The 18,127-nt window shown below is 34.6% G+C and overlaps 1 protein-coding gene across 1 annotated transcript in view; it reads right to left on the bottom strand.

Annotated features, from left to right (window-relative positions):
• The window catches only part of IGF1 (insulin like growth factor 1), a 53,219-nt gene extending 35,896 nt beyond the window's left edge, over window positions 1-17,323 (bottom strand). Inside the window, exons 1-2 of the mRNA XM_032196378.1 lie at window positions 17,044-17,323; window positions 12,538-12,694 (exon numbers count right to left, since the gene is read on the bottom strand). Of these exons, the coding sequence (XP_032052269.1) occupies window positions 12,538-12,694; window positions 17,044-17,106 (220 nt within the window). The 5' untranslated portion in view covers window positions 17,107-17,323. The remainder of the gene's footprint in view (window positions 1-12,537; window positions 12,695-17,043) is intronic.
• Window positions 17,324-18,127: the final 804 nt, after the last annotated feature.

Here is an 18,127-nt window from a genome sequence, read left to right as displayed (position 1 = left end):
AAGCTAAGTCATTATGCCAATTCTTATTTTAAAGGGCTTTTAATAGTGATAGCTTTTTCACAAGCATTCAATAAGGTCCATAAGCAAAATTTAAAGAAGTGGCTAAGGACCCTGACTCCTATTTCCAAAGACACTGAAGAGATCAAAAACACAGGTATTTGCCTAGGAGGAGTCTAAAAAAAATTGTCTAGGGCCATCTATTACAGATTTTTGTGGAAGTTAGACACAATTTCCCTTGAAAATCTCTCAAGTGTCCATTTGCATCTTGAGTGCCTAAAAAACATTGAAAATCTGCTTCATCTGCCTTTGGAAGCCTCCAAGGTCTCACTGACTTTTCATGAGACTCGCACTCATTTTTGAAAATAGATCAACACTTCTAAAAAGTTAGGCCTTAATCTTTTAGATGTATGCACCTAGCTGCCACAAAACCCACACCAATTTAGGCATCTCAGCAAGCACTAATACATGAAGAACTGGTATTTTTTAATAATTTATGCCATGCATGAATGGTAAACGAACTTTAAAATTACACTATGATCCTCTCATGCTGATTTGAAAGAATGTTAAATATAAGTTTTTGTGTGTGTGTGTATTTGCCCTCTTCCCATCAGGCACAAGGAGTGTCTATTGATCACATAAGAAAAACCCTATTTGTTATATTATATACAGAGGGGAAAATATCAAAAGTTCAACTGGTAGTTCCTAGGAAAACAGATGACTGGTTTGAATACAGTCAAGGGAAAATATTTGTGGTGCAATGGTGCTTATGGCCAAAAGACTTAGGAAAATCAATGATCAATGTTTTCTTTAGTGAACATGGATAATTCCTCAAATTAACTCACACTATCCTCAATGCATTGAGCCAAAGCCAATTAAGTCAGCAGATACCCTTGAGTTAGTATACATTGATTCTTGACTGTGGATTGTGAAGTGAAGAAAACCCTGGACAAGGCCAGCCTAGATTATTAGCATCACATACTAAATAAAATAAATAAATAAAAATAAAAAAGGTTTCTTAAATTTAAAAAATATATATATTTTATTTTTGAAGATCCATTTCCCCAAACCAACATCTGGACTTGGACATCAGAATTTTGGAAACAATGTATGAGTAAGTTGTCACTATTTTTTCCCTCTTTGATAATGTATTTCTTCCTTTATTATACTATATAACACCTTTTCCTTGACAAGTTCTTTTCTCTGTGAACTGCAAATATACACTTTTTAGATACTATATCTCTGAAACAAACAAACAAACAAACAAAAAACAAACAAACTGGGGCACTCCCACCTATTTCATAATTCAAAGACAGTTCAGTTAACTCATTTGGTGATTTGATTCTTTTTTCGTTTAATTTATTTATTTATTTATTTATTTATTTATGGTTATTTGATTCTATTTGTCCAAAGAAGGGCTAAGGCCTAAGGCTTACTAAGGGCCTAGAGGGGGCCCTTATGAGGAGTGGCTGAGGTCACTTGGCCTGTTCAGCCTGGAAAAGAGGTGGCTGAGGGGAGACCTCATCGCAGTCTACAGCTTCCTCACGAGGGGGAGTGGAGGGGCAGGCGCTGATCTATTCTCTTTAGTGACCAGTGACAGGACCCGTGGGAATGGTGTCAAGCTGAGGCATGGGAGGGTCAGGCTGGATATCAGGAAGAGGTTCTTCACTGAGAAGGTTGTTGTGCACTGGAACAAGCTCCCCAGGGAAGAAGTCACTGCACCAAGCCTGTTGGAGCTTAAAAAGTGTTTGGACTGTGCTTTTAGTCATGTGGTCTGAAGTTTTGGGTAGAACTGTATGGTGTCAGGAGTTGGACTTGACAATCCTTATGGGTCCCTTCCAGCTCAGGATATTCTATGATTCTATGGTTCTTGATTGGGGCTTAATGTCTAATTTATTCAAAAATATCAGAGTATAAGTTTATATTTAAAAGGAGCAGCAGACAATAATAATAATATCACCACTTATAATTTCTGCTCATTTTATTAGGCTTCATCTTGATGATAATAGGAAATAGTTGTCTCTTACAGTATCAACTGCTACTGCTTTCAAAAACTAAAGTACAGTGACTATGTAATAAAATTATAGTAGATCACTTAAAGCCACTGGAAGTAGTTGTAGAATTTTATTCCATTGTTTGTAAAAAGAAAAGTAAGAGTCAAATTACATTAAAATATATTCCTACTGTTTTTTGAAATATTATACTGTTTAGACCCCTACACTTTCTGAAATAATTGTATCTTGGTATAGCTATATTTTCTATTGTATCTAATTCCTTACATAAAGGCAGAATTTTAGAAGTGTATGGAAAACATTCATACGAGTATTTCATTACAAGATCAACCTTCATGATTTTTAGATCTGGAAGTCCTGTTCACATAATTGCGAAGTGAGAGAACAATGTGGAAACACTATCTTCATTTCTACTCATTTTCCCTCAAGCCAGACTAACTGGTACAATGCATATTATTAAGGCTACCCTGAAATAAATTAAATTGTATACCTATTTTTTCATACCAAATATAAATCATCCTCTCTGTTTGTTTATTTGTTTTTGTCCTGTTCTCTGAATGTCTTAAAATAATACAAGTTGACAGTTTCTCAAGATCTAAACAACCTGAAGTACAACTCCTACCCTCATTGCTAGTTTGGAAATTTTAACTTTAAAGAAGGTCATGGAATGCAATTATCTCTGGAGTGATTCTATACTGTTCTTCTGTTGCCTTGGATGAAGAGAGTAACTCAAGCAAGAAAGGTAGAAGAACGTTCGTGTTCTTAATTCAACTCGGTGGATGTCTAACTTACTTAGGCAAAGTTCTATCTTATTAATTTCAGTCATGTATTTTCTTTTATAGCTAAGCTCAATATGTCATCAGTAGCTATTGTTTAAATCTTCAGATTGCTTTATCACTGAGAATCTCAAAACAGTACTTGAACACCATTCTGTGTTCTTTCTCCATCATGGTACTTTATGGCACAGCACTCTAATGGAGAAATTGCACCATTAAAGACCTACAGTTTTCATGTTTAGATGTCACTCTAGGTTTTAAATATTATTATTGTCTGAATGTCTTAGAAAACTGCTAGGCCACATATATGCACAGGACAAAGAATGGATTAGTGTGAATAGGCTGTGATAGGCTTTTCCTTTTTACTGTATCAGAGTAGAGTACAGTCTCCAGCAGAATTCACACTTAGTCAAATTAATGACTTGGTAGTTCTTAAAGGAGGCCAAAGGTGCAAGCCTAACCTGTGTTACCTTCATGAAGTACATTCTGTGTCACTGCTGAATTTTATTATAGCATGGTAGCTAAAATGAGCTTGGGATTTGCTTTGATCTAAAATCTGGTCCATATGAGTATACCCCTATCTCCACTTCAGAGTTTGGTGATGTGTGGCTTTAAATAGATTAATTCCACCAAATGTAGGCTCTTAATGGAGGGTCCTTATTCAGTTAACTAATTTAAGGATGCAGTTACTATAGCTCATTTACTTAATTTAGCAGAGAAGAACAGGTATGTTCTATGGCATATCTATAACTTACAGAAAGCTCTGAAAGTTTCAAACTCCTTTCACAGACTAGAATAGGCTTGAGTGGGTTCCTAACTCTGATATCTAATTTAAAAGCCTAAAAGCAGATGGAGTGAATGTGAACCAGGATCTCCTCATGTGTATTGGACCAAGCTCTTGATCCCTCAAAAAAAATCTTGATCCCTCAAAAATTTTCAGTATGTATGTTGATAAATGACAATTAAATGTTTGTCACCAACTGTCTAGAAAGAACTAAATTTAAAATAAACTTCTGTCTGAAAAGTGAAAGAAACAATACAATCATCAATATAAAATACAAATGAGAGGTTTTCTAATTCCTTTGTCCTTCTCCATATGAATCACAGAGGAATAACATCACCTATTCTTGCTACATTTCTATCCTCCCTTTAAAAGCAAAAAAAAAAAAAAAGTCAGAAGGAACTTCATTTTGCTGAATGTAAAAATGTAAATAGGGTCATAATGCAAATGGTTTCGGCAATATCTCTGTTTTCATTCGGTGCCCATTGCTTTAGTGTATAATGCCATAAGCAATTAGAAAAAAAAAAAAAAAAAACAACAACAACAACAACAACAAAAAACAACATAAGTGTTCTAAAATCAAGTATGGATGGTGTTTTTGTGTTTAATCTTAGCTATATATTTCAGGAATAAACATGTCTTTTATTCAGGGCATGTATTTGCCAATAATACATCTGATTAAACTAGGAAAATTAGACATACTATCAGTAGCTTGCTCCCAAATTACACAAGAAGAAATTAGATACATTTTCAGTAGCTTGCTCTCAAATCTCTTCAGTCTATGAGTCACCAGATTCTTCCTGCCAAACTAAATATGTCTGTGAAAGGCTGGAAACTTTAATGGAAAGAAACATAAAACTTGAAATACGTAGGAAAAACTAAGTTTTTTCATGGAAGACCTGTTGACTAGTAATTCAGGAATTCAGGGGATGTAGAAACAAATTATTACATCTTACTTGACTACGGAAGTTTCAAGGTATAAAGTGTATTCATTTTAAACTTGCAATGTTAACCTGAAATAGATGTCCTTATTAGCTTTCATGTAACCTAAAGTAATCAATGAAGAGTTACAAAAAGAAGCTATAAAAATTTCATTGTAATAGTAGAAGCTTTTATCCAGTCATTTTTAGGTGTCTGAGCTAAAAGAAATCTTCAGTATAGTTAATGCAAGTCTGAAAAAATCTCTTTAAAAATATTATTTTAAATACTGACTTGTGAAATACAGAGTTTGTGAGTGTAATTTAAGATTTTGTCCATTGCCTTAGTAGGAGATGGCTGTTAATGAAAATTCAGATGAAGTCAAAACAATTTTCAGTGGTATTTACTTTCCTTAGAAGCTGCTGTTTATAGTGGCTGGGGTGTTACTTTGGAGATAGAAATAGTTACTAGGTATTGTTAGAATATTTATTTTCTGAAATAAAACCATTTTGTTCACAGAGCTGAGCTGAATCAGAATGGTCTGAGCCAACCCCTTCTTTTTTCTGCTTACTCAGCCTTGTACACATTTCTTTTCATCACACAAAAACACAATATAAACAAATATTTGTATACCAAAAAAGTCATATAGTTTCAGATTTGGGTGTGGGCCATAGGTTTCTAAAGGTAGTGCTTTAACAGGACACTCATTCCCTACTTCTACAGCTTTATGGGAACATAAGGAAATGAAAAGGTCTGCTGTTTGCAGATAGCAAACCCCACAGCATTCTCTTACTCCACAACAATTGCATTTCATAGACGGGAAATCTGAGATCACAGCTGAATTTCAAAAATAAGATTGTAAATAGATAAATGTGCCGTAGACTCAGAAATAAGAAAGATGAGCCCTAACAGGTATAACTTTGTGTTGTTTCTATGATATATGGAAGCTGATCAGTTTTAATTAGGAAAAGATTTGGTGTGAGGTAAGCAAACAACTTACATGCTGTCTTTTAAGAGCAAGAACATTGAAAACACATTAAAGCTGACTGTACATTGGATTCAATCAGAAAATACAGCAAGTGTCTAAGACTTGTGTCTGCTTCAGATTTTGTAGGAATTTAAGTTTACTAAAGGAATTCAAAGCAGTTCTCTAAGGAATTCCAAAACACTTTTCCAGGAATTGGCATTGGAGAGGCAATCAGAAATTTAACCTACAAATCGCTCGGATAAAATTGACAAGATAAGCTCACCTGTGTAATTTGTTTAATTCTTAACGATGCTGAAACAAATATAGCATTTTAATTTTCTTACTTTTTGCTTATAGTAAGAAAAGCAATTTATACTATTATTCTGAAACTTGTGTGTTAGGCAGTGTCTAAGGTGCCTTTTGATTGAAGTAAGCAACTTTTACTGACAGTGACAATGTAGAATTTTCTATAAGTTGGTTACATAAGGGTCAGCATACATTGTGCCTCTTCAAAGGCTATGGATGTGTTAAAATTCTTGTTTTCAGAACCTCATTTACTAAAGCAAACATGAAATGTGTCTGTCAGTTAAACAAACGACCAAGTACTTGGGCTGTATCTTGTGCAGTAACTTTACATGAAACATAACAGCAAAAAAAAAAAGAAAAAAAAAAAAAGTATGAAGTGAAGGCCTTTTCTTCCTCTTGACGTGGAAGATCCTGCAGTTATTAACAGGGATAAATTAACATAAAATCTTCAACTAGCATACATCTGTAGTATTGCTTTCTTTAGTCTAAATTTTTAGAATGAGAAATTAATTAACCATTGGTTACTGCTTTCATGTGTTGTCATATTTTTCATCAAGTTAAGCTTGTAACATGTGGAACTGTTGACATTTGGGTACGGTTTTATAAATAAGTTCAGGGGCATCTTTTTTCAGCAAAGCTCTGAAATGAAAATGGCTTTAAGTCTCTACTTCATTTTCAGTGATGTGAGAGAGTTTGGAACAGATGTATAAAAGCTGAAGTGCTGAATAAGCTTTAGAGAAATGGCTGTATGAACTTCCTTCTTTGAATGAGTACTCTGTATAGATTGCCCTAGATGCTGAAGTAGTTAATGCAAAAGGTTTTAATTAAGAGACTGTGGTTCTGGTAAAGTGAATAATTTGCTTCGTGACAGTTCCTGCTGTTGATCAAATATTGAAAATGTGTTATTAATACCAGGACAAATGAAGAGGTCCATATGAAAAGGTTTTGGCCAATTACATAAAGTATATGCCAGAATTGGAGTCAGTGAAGGGTTTTTCTTGGTATTTAAGATTCAGTGGAAAAGTAAGAGGGGCAGCTATGCCAAGAATTAATGCTGATCTTGCCAAGTGCTTCTTTGAGTGACTTTATCCAACATGAGACTAAACATTGTATTAAATATGCATATAGCTAACAGCAGTTAAGGAATCAAATGTCAAATAACAGCTTTCTGCTATTTGAGACCAAATTTGAAACTTGGTCTACTGCATAGATAAACACAAACGTCATAAAATGCATTAGCATCTCCTATGTCTAACAGCTAATAAGGATACGTAAATTTAATGTCTGGAGGACCTGTACTTATTTGGTTTGGTAGTAGGGACTTCTTGCTTCAGTATGAAATTTTGATCAATGGTTTGCTTCCGCTCAGTTCATTTAATATTATTACTGCAGTCCCCTAATGAAATCCTTGGGGACTAGAGAAGAACCAGCTGTAGAGGAAACCTGAATGTAGAGACTAACTTTTGTCTGTTTTGGAGGCTAAATATTCCCAGACTCCCTCTCTGATGTATGGAAAGAGTAGGTGGAACCTCTCTCTCTGTTGTTACAGGGGTTGCTTAAGATTAACGCTTCCTAGCCTTTCTTAATGCAGTAAAAAAGGACAAAATTCTTTTAAAGACTGGCATATTTCCCAAGAATTTCCTCAATTTTACAGGGGGGAAAAAAGCAAACATGTCAGTTATTTGACTATACAGCGATTATCACTCTGGATGCCACAGCCACAGACTTGTGTCAATAACCGTGCCTGTATTTCTGGTTCCTTGAGCAGTTACCCTCTGGACCTGGCTAAAGCCAGCCTTAGTTCCTTTCCAGACTACAGCTTTCCTGTAAGACATAAAGAACCTGGGGATAAAAATTGAGGAATACATCGAAGTCTTCCATGTTCACAAGATTTGGACATGGATGGGGCACATAGCCAGATTAAGGAACTTAAAAACATTCTCAGATCTTCCTGCGTGAACATGGCCAGGATGATTAGCATTTCTTTGCAGAGTTTTGTAAGACTGTCACTGAAACTGTAGACTATGTCTACTGCAACTTTTCAGCACTCCACTTCTGGGCTGGTAATATTAACATTCCTTTCAATCAGGGACACACAGAGGAGCTAATGACTCATAGTTCCTACAGGTATGGAGTAGTTAAAGAACTGAGTGCCATGCCATCTCTTGTAATTACAATGATAGGTTTGACAAGCCTAGAAACTTTAATAACATCTTAAAAGCAGACTTCCCAACATAAACAAGAAGTAGTTAAAGGGAAATGGAAGAAGCAACAAGATTGCCTGTTGCTAGGCCCCTTATTTCCTCCTCTGTAAGGCAGCAGTTCCTCTATAGATATGTTAGTTCTACAAAGCAGTAAGATTCCACAACGACTCTAATTGCTCAAAGTTATGTTCACTGTCTTTTCCTGATTTCTGATTATTATAACTGAGTACTTTTATGCTGCTCACAGTTGGGAATATCCCCAAGGATGCTGCACAGTTATGATTGTCTTAGTGTTACTAATAAGTAGTAAAAATATGTCCAGGTTCATCCTCAAAGCAGTTGACACTGTGAGCCTTATTCTTATTCCAGAAAAGCCTGTGTCTTTTATGAGATTCGTACTTGTATGTATGGAAGCATGTGCCAGGTTATTCTTCACAATCTGAAGAGTATCAGAGGAACTAGATGGTGTCAGGTATCTAAATTCAGCTCTTCCTTTTCTATGCAAGTAGTGCTTCAGGGGATGCTCTTTAAGCCCAAACTGTTTTTTTTTTCATTTTTTAACATTTTTTTTTTAATTCATGAAATTGATACTCTGTCCAATTGCTTCAAATAACTATTGCTATCTAAGCTGGCCTTTAGAAATTAAAATGATGAAAAATATCCAAAGAAATAAGAAATCTAATTCTTTATTGGCATTCACATATACTGTTAGCTAAAGTAGTATCCATTTAGGGGGAAAGGAAAATGCATATTTTCAAAGGAGAAATAACTGGATAAAAAAAAGAATATAGCATTTGCTCCTTAGAGCTAACTACACTTACTGTCTTTTCTCAGGAAACAACATGAGCTAGAATGAATGACTGTCTATCAAATTCAACTTGTATGAAGAAAAAATATCTTTTAACCTCTTTTTTGATTAACATATAAAGTAAATTCTTGTGATAAGACTAGACTACTCAAGCAAAATTTGACCCCTTCCTGAGCTATCTTTTCTGTATGTTTTCTGTAATCTGTACTTTCAGTTTTTCCTGTAATCTGTACTTTCAGTTTTTCCTACACTCTTTGCCTTCAGCATTTATATATTTTTTTTTTTGTAATAACATGTTAATGCCTTTCTAGGCATTAACATTCAAATGAACATGGCAGGCATCCCACTTTGTTTCATGACTGTTAAATCCAGTTTTTGATATTGAAGGAGCATTAACTGAGAAGAGTTGTGTCTAAGTGTAGCCACTTGTTTTCTTTTGGAGGTTCAGCTACAAGGAACAGCAAGCTGTGGCCAGGATCCCTGTTGGTTGGCTTTTCCTAACATAAGCTAGTGCATGGGAACTTTAATGACAGAAGTTCTACTAGAGAGATGTTGCTAGATAGGTGGCAACAAAACTTCTCTTCACTGGTGAATCCTGTGAGGGGGAAGAAGCTGTCCAAGAAATAGCCAGTGCTGGCTGGAGTTAATTGTGACCAAGAGAAAAAGCAGATGTTCTGTTTTGGGTTTTCTGCAGTGTCCTCCCCTAAATACTCCTTGCTAGTCCCTTAAAAAATACTACTTGCTAGTCCACCATAAAAAACAGGAGTGATAGAAACAGCTTTTGACTTCCAGTTGAAGTCAATAATTGTCTTTGTGTTTGGGAGGCAGCTGGGGCATCTTTTCAAAATCTGTGAAGAATTTCCTAGCTAGGAAAGTTAGTTTTCATGGGCAGAGTAGACTATATAAAGAAAAAAAAATCTTTTAATCCTAGCACTAGATGTAGTCTTGTGGTTGTGGAGTACAGAGTTTCAACATAACGTAACACAATTAATTCTTCTCTGTTTCCACCCACAACTCCCAAAGAATAGTCAGAAGCTTTGACCTTGAATCTGAACCAGGAGTTCCACCTCACCCAAAAGGTATTCTTTATGTTTGGAGTCTCTAGTGAAGAAAACCTTCTCTCACAGCTATTTCCTGAGTGAGTTAAAGGCAAACATAACCATTGATTATACTTTATATAAAGGAACAAGAGAATGAGAATAGAAGGCTTAAAATGCAATTTAAATTGACATGCACTTCACTGTAAAAGAAAAAGGTTCACTGGATTTTTACTTCTACAAATGATGTAGTCTTTTTTAAAGTATCATGAAACAGAGAAACATTTATAGCTTCCAGTAATATGTTGTATATGGAGTATATTTGGTTAAAAAACTTGCTATCCTCACAACAGTGTTACTGGACTTACTTTTCTATAGTTCTATATTTTAGATTAAGATTTAACAAATAAGAGGATAAAGGCTAAAACAGATTAAATGACTACTTTGTGAATCAGAAGTAGAGTCAGGCATGAGGCACACATTACTTAGCACCCAACAACTTTGCATTAACTTCATAAAATTCCCATGGAATCTTGTGATTGTATTCTGTTAAATACAAGACTTTCCTAAAACACGGTGGTCATTCATTTGTAAAATCTTCCATAGGCATCCGTACCAAATAAGGTAAAACTTCTTGGTGTCAACGATTGTATTAATTTCAATTGAAAACTCAGAAGGTAGGCACACACCACAGAAAACTAGAGTGCCTTTACTGATGCCAAACAAAACTCAGCATTGGAGGGGTTATGAACTCCTTTAAAACTTCAGAAACCCACCTTCTTTCAAGTAAGGGTCATCTAGCTCAGGGAATGTAGAGATGTGAAACAAGTTGTGTAAGTTTAGAACAACTGAGTTTGAAAACAAAGAGAGTGTTTGCTGATAATTAACATTTCACAATTTTTCATCTAGAGGAACACAAAGAGTATACAATTGTCAGGTTGTTTGGCAGTGCTGGGCATTTTTGCAGTAAGCAAGTGTGATAGTTCTCTGAACAAGTGGCAAACATTTTGCCAGGAGACAAATAACTGGAAAAACATCTAAGATACATGCACAGTTAAAAAAATGCTCTTCTGTTCTAACAATATATTGTTTCATTGTTTTCTGGTGTAGGAACAAGAAGGGGAGAAGAAAGTCTTCCATTACATTCCTTCTAACTACAAAAAGAAAGTATATGTAGGCTATTCAAATAGCCCATTAGCAGTAACTCAGCTGCTGATAAATGTAACAGATTATGGTGTTCAAATGAACAAATAAAGAACTGGTGAAAAATGTATGTTGCTTTATGAGAGATTCTAGTATATTTGATATTGTGTACAGCATCAGCATGCTAAGTTAAGCAGCACTGAAGAGCAGATGCTGATTTCTGATAGCTAACACATTGAATACAGAAAAGAAGGGTTCTTTAATGAATTACTGTGCATATACAAAACTAAGGCTCCCAGTTTCAAAGGGTAAACTTTAATAGAAAGTCTGAAAAAGAAAGTGAAAAAGTTAGCAACTTGTTTTGTAGAGACTATCTGGATTTTCTGTAAATTGAAGGTCCAAGAATCTGGATTTCCTTAATTCTATTTTTATTGCAAGCAAGGAGAAAAATCTTGAAAGCAATAACTCCATGAGTAGAAATGAATACGGATGGTGTGTGGGGAAACTGATCAGAAAAACAAAAGTGGTATCTTGGAAGGCAAGAATTATTAGGATGAAATGAGGATTGAAAAAGGTGGTGTTTTTTTATTTGTTTGTTTGTTTATTTGTTTTGAAGGGGAACTGAAGTCCTGAAAGACAGATAACTTTGGACAAGAATAACCAGTTATACCATATTGTTAGGAGTAAACACTAGCATCAGAGGCTCTAAAAGCACAAGTTCGTACATGTTTCGAATAAGTATATTCATGAATGAGTTAAATGAATGAGCTACATGTTTCATTAATTGTATGATATATGAATAAAAAATAGCAGATAATTAGAAATAGATTTTCATTATTTATGAATTGTGTACTTCTTGATTTTGATAACACTTGTAAGAAGCTACTAAGAGCTTTGCACAATCTAAAATGCAACAAAGGAAAAGGATTGTGACATTTACTTTCCAAGTATAGGTCTTGCTCCAAAAAGTTATTCAAATACTAATATATCCACACTATTAAAGACTTTATCTATCATCTCTAGTGGAATTATTCTTTATTATCTCATCATGAGTGCATTTTACTTCACCTGTGCTTAACTGATATAGAATGTGGATACTTGGATGCAGTATCATTCCACTTACTGCCTTCCAGCTTTTCATTTTTCAAACCAGATGTTGAAGCTTAGTGTGTTTTAATATGATACAATGTGTACTTAAACTGTTTACAAGTCATCTGACATAATAGGTACATGCAGTTCTGCCTCATGAATATCTTGGGTCTAGTGTGTCCTTTTATTCCCTTAATTTCAGTGGCAGGTCAGCAGAAAGCAGTAACATAGCAGGTGGGATAGCAGCAGGTGGGAAGCAGTTAAAAACAATGACATGTCTGAAAAGTAAAATGAATCAAAATCTCATTGAGATTGATCATGACACCTCTGTTCTTTACTGAGTCTTCATTGTCATTGAAGACTTGGGCATCTCTGAGATAGAGGATACTAGTGACACTTGGTAGCTTGGTTTGATAATTCCTATGTTTGCTTAGAGCAGTTACAAACTCTAACGGATTTCATGGAAAAACTTAGGAGTTGAACGAAAAGGTTGACTTACTGAAGTAAAAGCCTCTGTCTCCACATACGAACTGAAGAGCATCAACCAGCTCAGCACCACACAGCGTTTCTGGGCCAGCAGCAACGGAACTGGTTAAGGTAAGCAAACACAGGCCAAGGTAGAAGAAATGAATGTAGGACATAGTATGCATCTTCACCTGCCAAGGAACAAAAGTACTGTGTCAGAGTTTCCCAATAGATTCCTAAAGAAAATTACTCCTGCACCCTTGGGAGTTGAGAATGCATATTTACTGTAATTTGTTAGACAATAAACACAGTATAAGGGTAGGCCTCACCATGAGGTTGCAACTCTACACATTCTAGAATATACATTTTGCAAACTGATGACTTACGTTACTGAGTAGTCTTGGTTCACATTCACAGGCAGTTAGAAAATGTTGTAGGAACTATGATTTATGCTCTTGCCAAAGGAGGATATGGAATAGTATATATTCCAGGCAAAGGGATCTGGGAAGGTACTAGGATAAGGAAGACTAGACAACCTTGAGTTGTTTTGTTTGGGTCCAGGTAGTCTAAGAGGGAATATGACAGCTGTCTGCCAATGTACTAGGGGATGTGGAAGTGGTATGTGACAGACAAGTTATTTAAACTTAAAAAACAGCACTGGAATAAGAATAAATGCCTGTAAATAACATGGAAGGAAATCTGGCCCAAGAGGAAGAGGTTTTTTAATTATTAGAACTCTGTGTTTCTCCAGACACCTTAAAAATGAAAATAATGAGCACAAAAGGAAAGACATTTTAAGGTAGAGCTTGCTAAAGTTACAGAAGAGGTCATGTGGGACCTTCCAGAGGAGGGGACCAGACTGAATGATTCTTCCTGTCCTCTGTTACTAGCAAGTATACATTTGGAAGCATTCAAGAAATTAAGAGCAGAACTAGTTAAGGACTTTTATTTGTATTTGATAGAAACAGGTATACTTTCACTGTCTGCTTAGGACAGGTTTGGCTGTGAGGTGTGAACACAGGTGATGATTTTTTTCTCACTTGCATTTGGTTACAAACTGTTCTTTTCCTGGACTTATGATTGAAGAAGGGTCAATCCTTAGTGGGTGTAAATGTACACCATTCCATTTTTCTACTTCCTTTTGTATCAATGTATATCAACATGTCAAATAAGATAGCATTTTTCAAATAGTAGGAAAATATATTTCTATTTAGTATCAAGACAGTGAAGAATGTGCTTAATGCATATTCTGAACTGATTTAGGTCATTTGCCAAAAATGTTAGTTTTAAAGAGTGTAAATCTGCATTTAATTTCACTCTATTGCGAGGCTGATGTTAGTATTGCAGTCAGGTAAGAAGTTGCAAATCATTATTGCTTGGCTTAAAATTGACTTGTATTAGTAGACAAGTGCAAAGAACTGGGATAAAGTGATCAATCTCCTGAAGTTTCTTTCAGGGTTTCGGGGACTCTTTCCCTGATTTTTTTTCACTAAACTTTTGAAAAATTGATGAAACTATCTTTTGTCTGTTCATATAAAAGTTGATTCAGTGAGGTATTGAGCTTTCTCTAGTTTAAGTCAATAATTTTCAAGATTTTTTTTTTTCTTGGCAAGGGATCTTAGCATCTTGCTGGATGAGTCCCCTATTCCAACTTAAGTCGAAGCTGAATAAGAGAAAAATTAGGAAGTCAGAATGTATCCCTCTTTTTTCATGATAATATTTCCACTGTGAAAATAATGAGCAAATCTAATCTCAGGATATATCATAAAAAGAAAGAATAATTATTTTCCCATTCACAACAGTCGTTAGACAACTTTGCCATGGGAAGAAAAAAATAAGAAAAAAGTTTTAATGCATGGACATGACTTCAATGACAGATGGAAGAAGGTTAGATGAATGAATAATGATAACACACAACATTATTTCCTGTAATGATTCCATATCTTAACAACATCAATTTCTTTTTTCCCTTGCCATATTTTTTAATTTTTAAGATGAATGTGATGCACCTGCAGTTTAAGATGGTTCCCAGTTCCTAGTTCTGAGGAGGTAAAGCAGAAAACTGTTTAGCACACAGGCTCAGAAGGCTGAAAGACATTACAAATACAAGAACATTATGTATTTAACAGTTTGTTCTTGTATAACATTTGGTCCAGAAATAAACATAAATCTTAGACATTTAACAATTTTGTATTTTTTTAAGTCTTTTCAGCTGGGTTACATTTTAAGATAAATATCAGCACTGAGCTACAACAAAACAGATTATCAACTGTTTTTCCTTTAGTGGAGGCCAAAAAGGCTGCACAGTATAAACCACAGAGAATTTCTACACTTTATCCTCAAATTTAAAAGCAGTCAAGAACTTGCAAACAAGTAAAAACTTTTTATTGGGGGGGGGGGGGGGGGGTAGACACACATGTTTCTACAGCTCAATCTTTCTTTAAAAAATAAAATAATTAAGTGCTGTTTCATCAAAACTAATTCCAAAACATAGTTTAAGACTTTAACTTTACCTCATCATTTTAATTAAACATAACATTAGTTGATTCAATATGTTTGTGGTAAAATCACAGTTCCCATTATGTCTGAGGGGAATATTCTTAAGAAAATACAAAGTTGTAATCCAATATTGCTTCAGGTCCTTTGCAAACAGGCAGAGTACTTGCAGTGTCCCAAGTCTAACTAGAAAGTTGAGAGTTTAAAAAGAAAATGCATTGGCATGTGGGTGGGGTTTATTGAAGAATCTAATTACATTTGGAAATTGAATACAGGTTCAGGATGAGCCTGGTTAAGCACTTCTTTTAGTTGCATAGAATGACTGACCATATTTTCACAGCTGGAATTTCCTCTTTTTTTAGTAAAATAACCAGCTTTTGCTGCATTCCTCTTTTAATAGTCCAGAAGAGTGGCACCACAGAGGAATGTCATATATGAACACTCTACATCTCTTTTGCATCTTAATTCTTATATGCAAGTCCACTTCTTAGTACAAACTATCATTTGGCACAAGTTGTGCATAAGGATTCTTCACATCCCTGGTCATTTTAATAGCATATAAGGACACACGCAATAATTATAAATATCTAGAAGTGGGCAACATTTTTATGTATATGCTATAGAAAAAATCAGGTTATATTCATATTGATATGAAGCTGTTGGATCTAATTATTAAGTCGTAGTAAGACAAGTAACTAGTATGTAGTAATAGTGTTCACTAGCAATTATTACATATTTATAAATCATATGTACTTCAGAATGGATCAAGGTTTAAATACTGCTAACTTTGATTTAAAAAAATCAGGGCTACATCTTAACCTAAATCAATATGTTCCCCTGCTTCCAAGGAAGCTTGGCAGGAAGCACTAGCTGAGGAACCAGCATATTACTTTTATATCTCTTAATGCTTTGCTAATAACCTTAAAAAAAGTCATCTTCACCTTTCAAGTACATTGGAAAGGATGCCTGTTTGTACATTAAGAGAATGGTTTAATCCATTGCAATTACAGACCTGCTCTTCTAAATCACATTAAGGAATGGGGTAAGTGTCTTTAAGTGTAAGACATTCTAAAAAAAAATAATTAGGCCCTAAGCAATTAAAAGAGAAGAACTCTGTTAACTGCATAAGGGTGCTTACAAACCACTAAAGAAAATAATAATAATAAAAAAAAGTTCTTGAAGAATATAAATTTGCTGATAATGGAAAGTTGAACTAGGGCCAACTGAGAGAAACAGAGGTCAATGCACCTTCTGAAGCCAAATTTACCTAACGACAGCTTATATTAATGAGTAGAAATTCTAGGGTCATAACATGAAACTTCATATGCAAACTTTCCTGAAGCAGCCCTCCCTACAAGGGAAAACTTGGAGAAGAACATGTAGAAGAATTTCCATTTTCTTTATATACAGTTGCTTAAGCTATACAAATATGCAAGGTCAGCAAGAGTTGCAGCTGGGTTCTAATGTAGAAAACAAACAGAACTTCAAATTTACTTTTAATTTATGAAAGAAAAAAAATAATAAAAAAATCCAAAGTAAATGCAACAATACTGCCAGAAAATTGCTGCAAGGACAACATCACTTAAAAGTTTCAGTGTCAAAACATGAAGATTTTATTTATAATTGTGTATATTAAAACTGCAGAAACTTAACATGTGTACAATGCCTATTTTCCTATAAAAACCTGCACCTGCAGAAAATAGCTAAAAGTTCTTGTCCAAAAGCATTAATTAACAATATAGACAATGATGTAATTGGACCCTTTAATAATGACATAACTGAAACATTGTGAAGTTCTCTGAATAGAAGTGACATTTAAGACATATATCTGCAATAGTTTACCCTTACAGTTATCTATGTAATTGCAACTATTACATACAGCCATTTTCCAGATCACATAAAATTGCATGTTCAGCAATTTATAAATAATTCTCAGTACTAAAATAATGTTATTGAAAAGTGCAGAATACTCTTCAAACCAGAAGCAGACAATACACAGTAAAATAAAACTAAAAAATTATTTGAAATAGTAATAAAGATTTACCTTCAAGAAATCACAAAAGCAGCACTTAACTAATTGTGTTGAAAGACTGTTGATTTTTTCCATTGCTTCTTAAAAGTGCAAAGTCTGGAAATGAATTTGTTAGCAGTAATGATGAGAAAAAAGAAATCCAGAGAGATGTGAGATGTTGAGAGCAATGTCACATTTCAATATTGAGGACTTTATTCCATTGCGCAGGCTCTATCTGCTCTGATTTTAGCAGTGACAGTGAGATTTAGCAAACAGAAGAGGGATTTAGAGAAAATCCTCACATTTATCTACATTACACAGACACTGTAGACAGGAAACAGCTGGGGGAGCATTTGCCTTCTCTCTCTCTCCCTCTTCTGGCAAAGTTACCGAGTAAGGACTTTTTTGGGCATGGTGACAAATAACATCATACCTTTGCATTTTAAAACTAGAGCACAGAAGCATATTTTTTTCCCTTTAAAAGAATGTGAATTAGTGACTGAGGGGTTAGCAGACAAAAAAAGCTTATGCTGCCACGAAAAATAAGAAAATGTATTCTGGTTAACTTTCCAATGGCTATGTGTATATTTGTATTTTTGTGTGCGTGTCTGCATTTCAAATACACAAAAACTTACATAGGTAAGGGCATTGTTTGTATACCTTTGCATTCCTCCCTCCATCTCTACATGTTTTATTTGTGCACAGAGACACAGATATTTTATTTATTTATTTTAACATAGTCAACATAACAGAGTCAATCTACTATTTTTTTACTGCATATTTACGTTATTAAACTTGGCACGCCTATATGCTGAGTAACAATTAAACCCTCCAACTCTCTGTGCTATTAACCCTAAAATAACAGCTTGCAATTTGCTAAAAGTAAAATAATTGTTGAGCACTACTTGTAAATAGGGCAAAATTGCTTTGTGATTTTTTAGCACCCACACAGAAGACATATAATTTCCTAGAATTTACAGTACGATGAATGTAGTAAAACAAGAAGTACAGCTTCAAGGGCTTCTATGACTTTTATTTTAAATGTTCTGTTGTAATTATAAAGTGATTTCCTCCCCTTTTAGTAGTCATCTTCATAGTTACTCTTGATTATTTAAGT

Source organism: Aythya fuligula, chromosome 1, assembly GCF_009819795.1.
Source record: "Aythya fuligula isolate bAytFul2 chromosome 1, bAytFul2.pri, whole genome shotgun sequence".
Lineage (NCBI taxonomy): Eukaryota > Metazoa > Chordata > Aves > Anseriformes > Anatidae > Aythya > Aythya fuligula.
This window is presented reverse-complemented; position numbering and strand designations above follow the sequence as displayed.